Below are 9,705 nucleotides of genomic sequence, written 5' to 3' on the forward strand. Positions count from 1 at the left end.
GCCGGGCTATCTACTGAGAATATTGCAAAATGTGCTTTCACCGAAAAGCTATTTTAAAATCGGACATATCGAGTGCATAGAGGAGTTCTGTATCTATAATTCTTCAAATAATTGTTATGCTTTTTGTGAACGTTTATCGTGAGTAATTTAGTAAATTCACCGGCAGTGTTCGGTGGGAATGCTAGTCACATGCTAGTCACATGCTAATGTAAAAAGCTGGTTTTTGATATAAATATGAACTTGATTGAACAAAACATGCATGTATTGTATAACATAATGTCCTAGGGTTGTCATCTGATGAAGATCATCAAAGGTTAGTGCTGCATTTAGCTGTGGTTTGGGTTTATGTGACATTATATGCTAGCTTGAAAAATGGGTGTCTGATTATTTCTGGCTGGGTACTCTGCTGACATAATCTAATGTTTTGCTTTCGTTGTAAAGCCTTTTTGAAATCGGACAGTGTGGATAGATTAACGAGAGTCTTGTCTTTAAAATGGTGTAAAATAGTCATATGTTTGAAAAATTGAAGTTTTTGCATTTTTGAGGTTTTTGAATAACGCGCCACGGGATTACACTGGCTGTTACGTAGGTGGGACGATTTGGTGCCACCTACCCTAGAGAGGTTATCCTGCTACATGTAGGGTGATATAAAAGCAAGTCATCATGTAACATGTAGGGTGATATTATAGATAACAGTCATCATGCTAAATGTGAAGTGATATAAAACATAGTCATCGTGCTATTTGTAGGGTGATGTAAAATATTGTTATCATGCTACATGTAGGGTGATATAAAATATAGGTTATCATGCTACATGTAGGGTGATATAAAAGATAACACTTATCATGCTACATGTAAGGTGATGTTATGCATAACGGTCATCATACTACATGTAGGGTGATATGAACATAGTCATCATGCTACATGTAGGGTGATATAAAAGATAGTCATCACACTACGTGTAGGGTGATATAAAATATAACAGTTATCTTGCTACATGTAGGGTGATATAAAATATAGTCATCAGATAGTCACCATGCTACATGTAGGGTGATACAAAAGATAACAGTTATCCTGTTAGGGCTAGGGGGCAGTATTGACACGGCCGGATAAAAAACGTACCCGATTTAATCTGGTTACTACTCCTGCCCAGTAACTAGAATATGCATATAATTATTGGCTTTGGATAGAAAACACCCTAAAGTTTCTAAAACTGTTTGAATGGTGTCTGTGAGTATAACAGAACTCAAATGGCAGGCCAAAACCTGAGAAGATTCCATGCAGGAAGTGGCCTGTCTGACAAGTTGTGTTTCATCTTGGCTCTTTTTATTGAAGACTGAGGATCTTTGCTCTAACGTGACACTTCCTACGGCTCCTATAGGCTCTCAGAGCCCGGGAAAAAGCTGAACGATATCGAGGCAGCCTCTGGCTGAAACACATTATCGCTTTTGGCAAGTGGCCGATCAGAGTACTATGGGCTTAGGCGCGTGCCCGAGTCGACCGAATGCTTTATTTTCTTTCGTCTGTTTACCTAAACGCAGATTCTCGGTCGGAATATTATCGCTTTTTTATGAGAAAAAATGGCATAAAAATGTATTTTAAACAGCGGTTGACATGCTTCGAAGTACGGTAATGGAACATTTAGAATTTGTTTGTCACGAATTGTGCCATGCTCATCACCCTTATTTACCCTTTCGGATAGTGTCTTGAACGCAGGAACAAAACGCCGCTGTTTGGATATAACTATGGATTATTTTGAACCAAACCAACATTTGTTATTGAAGTAGAAGTCCTGGGAGTGCAGTCTGACGAAGACAGCAAAGGTAATAACATTTTTCTTATAGTAAATCTGACTTTGGTGAGTGCTAAACTTGCTGGGTGTCTAAATAGCTAGCCCTGTGATGCCGGGCTATCTACTGAGAATATTGCAAAATGTGCTTTCACCGAAAAGCTATTTTAAAATCGGACATATCGAGTGCATAGAGGAGTTCTGTATCTATAATTCTTCAAATAATTGTTATGCTTTTTGTGAACGTTTATCGTGAGTAATTTAGTAAATTCACCGGCAGTGTTCGGTGGGAATGCTAGTCACATGCTAGTCACATGCTAATGTAAAAAGCTGGTTTTTGATATAAATATGAACTTGATTGAACAAAACATGCATGTATTGTATAACATAATGTCCTAGGGTTGTCATCTGATGAAGATCATCAAAGGTTAGTGCTGCATTTAGCTGTGGTTTGGGTTTATGTGACATTATATGCTAGCTTGAAAAATGGGTGTCTGATTATTTCTGGCTGGGTACTCTGCTGACATAATCTAATGTTTTGCTTTCGTAAAGCCTTTTTGAAATTGGACAGTGTGGTTAGATTAACGAGAGTCTTGTCTTTAAAATGGTTTTTGAATAATGCGCCACGGGATTACACTGGCTGTTACGTAGGTGGGACGATTTGGTGCCACCTACCCTAGAGAGGTTATCCTGCTACATGTAGGGTGATATAAAAGCAAGTCATCATGTAACATGTAGGTGATATTATAGATAACAGTCATCATGCTAAATGTGAAGTGATATAAAACATAGTCATCGTGCTATTTGTAGGGTGATGTAAAATATTGTTATCATGCTACATGTAGGGTGACATAAAATATAGGTTATCATGCTACATGTAGGGTGATATAAAAGATAACAGTTATCATGCTACATGTAAGGTGATGTTATGCATAACGGTCATCATACTACATGTAGGGTGATATGAACATAGTCATCATGCTACATATAGGGTGATATAAAATATAGTTATTATGGTACATGTAGGGTGATATAAAAGATGCTCACCATGCTCCATATAGGGTGATATAAAAGATAACAGTTATCCTGCTACATGTAGGTTGAAATAAAAGACAGTTATCATGCTTCATGTAGGGTGATATAAAATATAGTTAACATGCTACATGTAGGGTGATGTAAAATATAGGTAACATGCTACATGTAGGGTGATATAAAATATTGTTATCATGCTACATGTAGAGCGATATAAAAGATAACAGTTATCCTGCTACAGGTAGGGTGATATAGAAGATTGTTATCAAATATACATGTAAAGTGATAGAAAAGAAAGTCAGCATGCAACATGTAGAGTGATGCAGCGGTCTAAGACACTGCATCTCAGTGCTAGAGGCGTCACTACAGACCCTGGTTCGATCCCAGGCTGTGTCACAACCGCCCGTGGTTGGGAGTCCCATAGGGTGGCGCACAATTGGCCCAGCAAAGATATTGATGTTAACTGACTTGCCTAACTAAATAAAGGTTAAATAAAAAACGAATTAAGGACAACAGTCATTTTGCTACATGTAGGGTTATATTAAAGATAATTTATCATGCTACATGTAGGGTAATATAACAGTTATCATTCTACATGTAGGGTGATATAAAAGATAGTCATCACACTACGTGTAGGGTGATATAAAATATAACAGTTATCTTGCTACATGTAGGGTGATATAAAAGATAACAGTTATTATGCTACTTTCAGGGTGATATAAAATATAGTCATCATGCTACCTGTAGGGTGATATAACAGTTATCATTCTACATGTAGGGTGATATAAAAGATAGTCATAACGCAACATGTAGAGTGGTGCAGCATTCTAAGGCACTGCATCTCAGTGCTAGAGGTGTCACTACAGACCCTGGTTCGATCCCGAGCTGTATACAACCAGCCGTGATTGGGAGTCCCATAGGGCGGTGCACAATTGGCTCAGCATCGTGTGGGTTACTGGAGGGTTTGTCTGGGGTAGACCGTCATTGGAAAGTAGGAATTTGTTCTTAACTGACTTGCCTAGTTAAATAAAAAAATAAATGAAGGACAACAGTCATCATGCTACATGTAGGGTTATATTAAAGATAACAGTTATCATGCAGGGTGATATAAAAGATAGTAATCATTACCAGAATGTTACATTTGAACCTTAGGTAATTGTTGTACCTGATCCAAAATAGATGTCCTGGCTGTGTTGAGGCACAAAGTGAACTCTGAGCTTTGAACAATCTGGGATATTTTGTTTTTGATTGCTCAGTCTGAGCAATCCTTACAATTTATTTCCACAAAGTGGTATATACTCATGACACTGTAACAGCATGTTGAATTACATTATGGTTAAGGTATTCAGAACACCATCAACATTTTCTCATTGTACTACAGCTTTATGGAAACGGCTAAAGATATGAATGAATTAATCAATAGCTTTTGCTGCGGATTTTGGTTATTTTGCTAAATTGAAGTCTATTTCGATTTGTGTGTTTACTGTGTTTCCCACAATATGCCAAATCAATAGAGAAACATTTAAGTATTCAATTGGTTTCAAAAAAATGTCAAGACCGATACTTGGGATAAGTATTACTGAGGGGATAGCATGTTTATTGTGAAAAAAGAGCAAATGTTTAAACAAGACATTATCTCCATGTTATCCCAGATTTTGGTACCGTTCCCCAGATCTGTGCCTCAACACAATCGTGTCTCAGCGCTCTACGGACAATTCCTTCGACCTCATGGCTTGGTTTTTGCTCTGACGTGCACTGTTAACTGTGGGACCTTATATAGACAGGTGTGTGCTTCCAAATCATGTCCAATCAATTGAATTTACCACAGGTGGACTCCAATCAAGTTGTAGAAACATCTCAAGAATGATCAATGGAAACAGGATGCACCTGAGCTCAATTTCAAGTGTCATAGCAAAGGCTCTGAATAGTTACTGTATGTAAATATTTCTGTTTTTTTGGGGGGGGGGGTTGCAAACATTTCTTATAACCTGTTTTCTATTTGTTGTTAGGGGGTATCGTGTGTAGATTGATGAAGAACATTTTTATTGAATCCATTTTAGAATGAGGCTGTAGTGGAAAAAAATGTGGAAAAACACAAGCGGTTTGATAGCTTTCCGAATGCATTGTAAGGCATCATGCTCACTGCAGAATTCAATGGCCCAGATAGTCCCCCTGACATGACTCCCTTTTTTCCTAGAAACTGTATAACCTTTATTTACATTCCATGGGATCATTTTGACTTCACTGTTAGATTTTCTCCATTGATTGGACACATTGTGGACACAAAAAAATCCAAGATGGCGTAGCAGTCAGACGTCTTTTGTCCTCGTCTTGTCCCGTGTATATATCTTTTTATATTTTTCTTCGCATATCTTTTCATATTTTTTTCTAAAACTCAACTTCAAAACACTCTCCTGCAACCCGCCTCAGCCAATGTGGTGCGGATTTTTTTTTTTTTCTAAAGTATTATTCACCTCGAATCCGGAATCCCCCAACAGAAGCTAGCCAGCTCACTAGCTAGTAGTCAGCTAACAACTGCTAGCAGTCATCAGCTAACCTTTAGCTCAGAAAGCTCTCGCCAGTTTGTACAACGCGACTCAAACCAGAGCATACCGGACCTATTTTCTCTCCATATCCCTGAATTCCTACCGCAAGCTCTGGACATTTTCACCTGGATCTTCGCAGCAAGCTAGCTGCTATCCGAGTGACTACCTGCTAACGTCGGTCCTGGAACTAGCACCAATTAGCCTGGAGCTAGCCCATGCTAGGCCCTTTCTCCCGGCGAGCTAAAGAGGCCCATCAGCCACTCCTGGGCTACAATACCTGGACACCTTCTACTGCCGGTACAGGGCATGGAACCCCGCCGATCCTTCACGACTGGACTACGACGTAATCTGCTCGAGGGGGAACTCAACTTGCCGCTACATCACGACGTCCCCTGAATGCCCATCCGCTAGCCGTGGCCTGCTAGCTGTTAGCCGCAGCCTGCGGTGTATTTATTTATTTTAACCCTTCAGATCAGCTCTTTTGACAATAATTGGGCAAAATATCATAACTGAACTGCCTGTTGATCTGTCATTACCATGACAACCACCAAAAAGTGACAGGAAATTAGCATTGCATCTGCATGCTACTTCAAAGCCTACATCAACGTAAATGTGCAAATCTGATATGGGTCACATAAAATTAAGTGTGGACAGTCAGAAGAAAAGATTGGATATTAAAAAAAATATAGAATTGGGTTCATAGAATGACTGTGTAAACACTGCCAAAGGTCACACACACTACTTGGCACCTTCTTGTAACAATTAATCTATGAATATAATGTAAACATAATTATTGCCAGAGACTGTTGTCTTGTAGACAGCTTTATAATCTCTCACGTGTCTCCAGTGCTTCCCATAAAGAAATAACAGCAACATAACGGGTTTGCTGCTTGATATCCTTGTATCAATCATAAGACATCTGATATGTGTTCATGTAGATAAACAAGGAAGTGAATAGGAGTGTATAACCAGTAACCCATATCAATGATAAATGTCATGTTGAGCTCTTTGAAACTTCAACACATTGTTTGTTGTGGGAGTATCACAAAGGTAGGAGGTCAGAATATGATCAATTCATGACGGGTGGACTATCCCTTTAAGCTATGTTTATACTCCAATACAGAATGAATGTAACATTTCATTTCAGAAGTTTACAACATTTATGTATTTCATACAATAACAAAAAAGGATAAATAATTGTTTTCACACAGTAAGGCCTATCATTGTGATAATTTAGATGATTTATTTAACCAATCAATCAGAAGTACTTGGTGGGGTCGGACTTGTCACACATCTGGACGTGGACGTGAGAAGTGATCCCTGGGTAGACACTCTGCATGGGGAGCAGGGTCCCAATCCTCTGGCCCTTCTTCACCACCCCAGAGTAACTGTCAGGCTTCACGTAGAACAGCTTAAAGCACAGACCTGCAAGACAGACAATCACAGTGTGAGTCAATCAATCATTCAACCAGTCAATCAATTAATTTGCCATATATTCTTCCATTTCATTCTGCCATGACGCATTAGTTGCCGGTATGTACTGTACCTCAGTGAAACAGTAGTCATTACATTGGGATGCATTATTAAAATAGGCATAGCATTTACTGTACTATTGATCTCCTTCCAAGGTATTAAAACAAATAATTCAGGATAGACTATTGATCTCCTTCCAGGGTATTAAAAGAAATGATTCAGGGTAGACACTGACCTTCCCCACTGAGGTTGATCCCATCGTTGATGGCTGCTTTCTTTGGGTTTGTGTACACTGTCACTTTGCCGTTGAGTTTCACGTCAAATGGAGCGTACACTGTGGCCCCGTCGTTACACACGATGTCAATGCCCTTATGCACATGGTCTGTTCTGGACATAGTGATTGGAAGGGGTTAATGCAGAAGGATTCACAAAGCATTCACAGTCTCTCAATCAGACCATTATGGTATGTTTTCACTTGTTGTTTTGTGAGTATTGTACTGTGTACAGTCAGAGCAGGGGTCTCAGATCAAATTGATATTATTAATATTGTAATAATGGCTTCTTAGAAATAATTACTATGTGGTTACCATCTTACCAACTAAATTATGATGTAAATTGTGGACAGTCAAATAAAGCGAAACCAAACTGATACATTAACTTGCCATACCTGCTTGCTCCGTACTGTCCTTGTCCCCAGTTGTCCCCTGTCCTCCTCCTGTTACTGGAATTTCCGCTACACAGCTGACCAAACTTGGCCATCTCACACTCTGGCAACACAGCTAGAGATTAAATGGACAACTGATATGTTGACTGAGGAGGAAACCCTTTTATGCTGATATTCTTTTCCACTAAACTAACTAAAGAGCATTTATATTAAAGGGGCAGTGCTGTCAAAAAGGTGATTTCCTGTGTTTTATATACACTACCATTCAAAAGTTTGGGGTGACTTAGAATAAAAAAATGTTGTAGCTGGAAACGGTTCCAATGGCATATTGTGTTAGCTAATCCAAGTTTATAATTTTCAAAGGATAATTGATCATTAGAAAACCCTTTTGCAATTATGTTAGCACAGCTGAAACTGTTGTTCTGATTAAAGAAGCAATAAAAATGGCCTTCTTTAGACTACTTGAGTATCTGGAGCATCAGCATTTGTGGGTTCGATTATAGGTTCAAAATGGCCAGAACAAAGACCTTTCTTCTGAAACTCGTTGGTCTATTCCTGTTCTGAGAAATGAAGGCTATTCCATGCGAGAAATTGCCAAGAAACTGAAGATCTCGTACGACGCTGTGTACTACTCCCTTCAGAGAACAGCGCAAACTGTCTCTAACCAGAACAGAAAGAGGAGAAAGTTTGAGAAACAGATGCCTCACAAGTCCTCAACTGGCAGCTTCATTAAATAGTACCCGGATAACACCAGTCAACGTCATCAGTGAAGAGGGGGCGCGTGCTCGCTTCCTTAGGCAGAGCACTGACCAGAATAGAAAGAGGAGTGGGAGGCGGTAGTGTATATTGTATTTAAATGGTAGTGTATATTTCCTTTAATGTATACCCTGGGAGTCAGAAAGCAGGTACAGAAGGTGAGTTTTAGTACTGAACAGATAATAAAGACCAAACATGGGACGCATACTGAACGTGAGAGAAAAACCAATAACACCTAAAGACTGATGACAAGAGAGGGCTAAATAAAGTACATTTTAAATACATTTTTGGATAAGTTAATAGACCAATAATAAAGAGTTTTCCCTCTCTGCCATTAACAGCTTGTTTTCAGGTTACACATTCCGTCCATTAAGCTCCTCCAATTAAGCCCCTCTCTCAGATTACTCCCAGACAGTCCTAGCAAAATGCTTGCCTGAGAAATTGCATTTGGCTAAGAAGTGCTTTTTTTTACCATTTTAATTGAAAACAATCACAGTAAGGCACTTAATTATTACCCAGAAATTATTTGATATTGAGATAAAAACTGCCAAAATAATATTGAACACTAACAGCACCCAGAACCAAATCGCATGTGTGAGTTGACCAGCTACTTGATTTGATATATTTAATCTATATGACAACGTGATAGATATCGCAATGGATTGATCAAATAGTCTTACCCATAAGGACTACAGTAAGCAGAAGAATAGCTGTCTTCATGTTGAAGCCTGAGAGGATGCTTTCGCTCAAGGAAAAACTCTGCAAGAAGGTCTTGCTCAGCTTCAGTCTATTTTTCTGACTGCACAAGGTCTGTGCTTTAAGTACCTCATAGTGAGAACTTTCCCACATTACACACCCTTGTTTCAAACAATTGCCACAGATTGGAAAACCCAGGATTTGGAAATTCTTTGTTTAATTTGTGAAATCCAGAAAAAAATATTTGGTGTTCTCAATTGGTAGAACAAAATGGTGGACAGCAGGGTAAACAAATGGTGACATTAACCTGAACTGTTACCTTACCTGTTACTTGGCTAACAGGGTTAGTTCAGAACAGAGTATGTGAGTTGAGTGGAGGGAGGAGTGGAGCGTGCCCAATTTGACTGGGGCATTTTTCCCAAATGCTGGAGCTTCAGACTTCGCACCCGCTCCAATTTTCATCTGGTGGCCAAAATCGAAATTACACCTACACTCCTATCTGAATGTATGGCCTTTCTCTTACATTTCATAGATGATGGAAATAAAATGTGGAAAGCATTTTTTGTTTGTATTATCTTTTATCAGATCTAATGTGTTATTCTCCTAAATTAATTTCATATTTCCACAAACTTCAAAGTGTTTTCTTTCAAATGGTATCAAGAATATGCATATCCTTGCTTCAGGTCCTGAGCTACAGGCAGTTAGATTTGGGTCATTTTAGATGGAAATTGAAAAAAGCGTGCAATCCT

At 38.9% G+C, this 9,705-nt stretch overlaps 1 protein-coding gene across 2 annotated transcripts; it reads right to left on the bottom strand.

Annotated features, from left to right (window-relative positions):
• Window positions 1-6,587: 6,587 nt before the first annotated feature.
• On the bottom strand, window positions 6,588-9,216 carry LOC106604583 (leukocyte cell-derived chemotaxin-2). 2 transcript variants are annotated; one of them, XM_014199364.2, is made up of 4 exons: window positions 8,941-9,216; window positions 7,508-7,619; window positions 7,076-7,227; window positions 6,588-6,792 (listed from the first exon to the last, which is right to left on the bottom strand). In XM_014199364.2, the coding sequence occupies exons 1-4, from the start codon at window positions 9,107-9,109 to the stop codon at window positions 6,626-6,628; spliced, it is 600 nt and encodes a 199-aa protein (XP_014054839.2). In that variant the 5' UTR covers window positions 9,110-9,216; the 3' UTR covers window positions 6,588-6,625. The 2 variants fall into 2 exon arrangements, with proteins under 2 accessions (XP_014054839.2, XP_014054841.2); XM_014199366.2 differs by having other exon boundaries at window positions 7,508-7,607; window positions 8,941-9,131.
• Window positions 9,217-9,705: the final 489 nt, after the last annotated feature.

The sequence above is a fragment of the Salmo salar genome, chromosome ssa05 (genome assembly GCF_905237065.1).
Source record: "Salmo salar chromosome ssa05, Ssal_v3.1, whole genome shotgun sequence".
Lineage (NCBI taxonomy): Eukaryota > Metazoa > Chordata > Actinopteri > Salmoniformes > Salmonidae > Salmo > Salmo salar.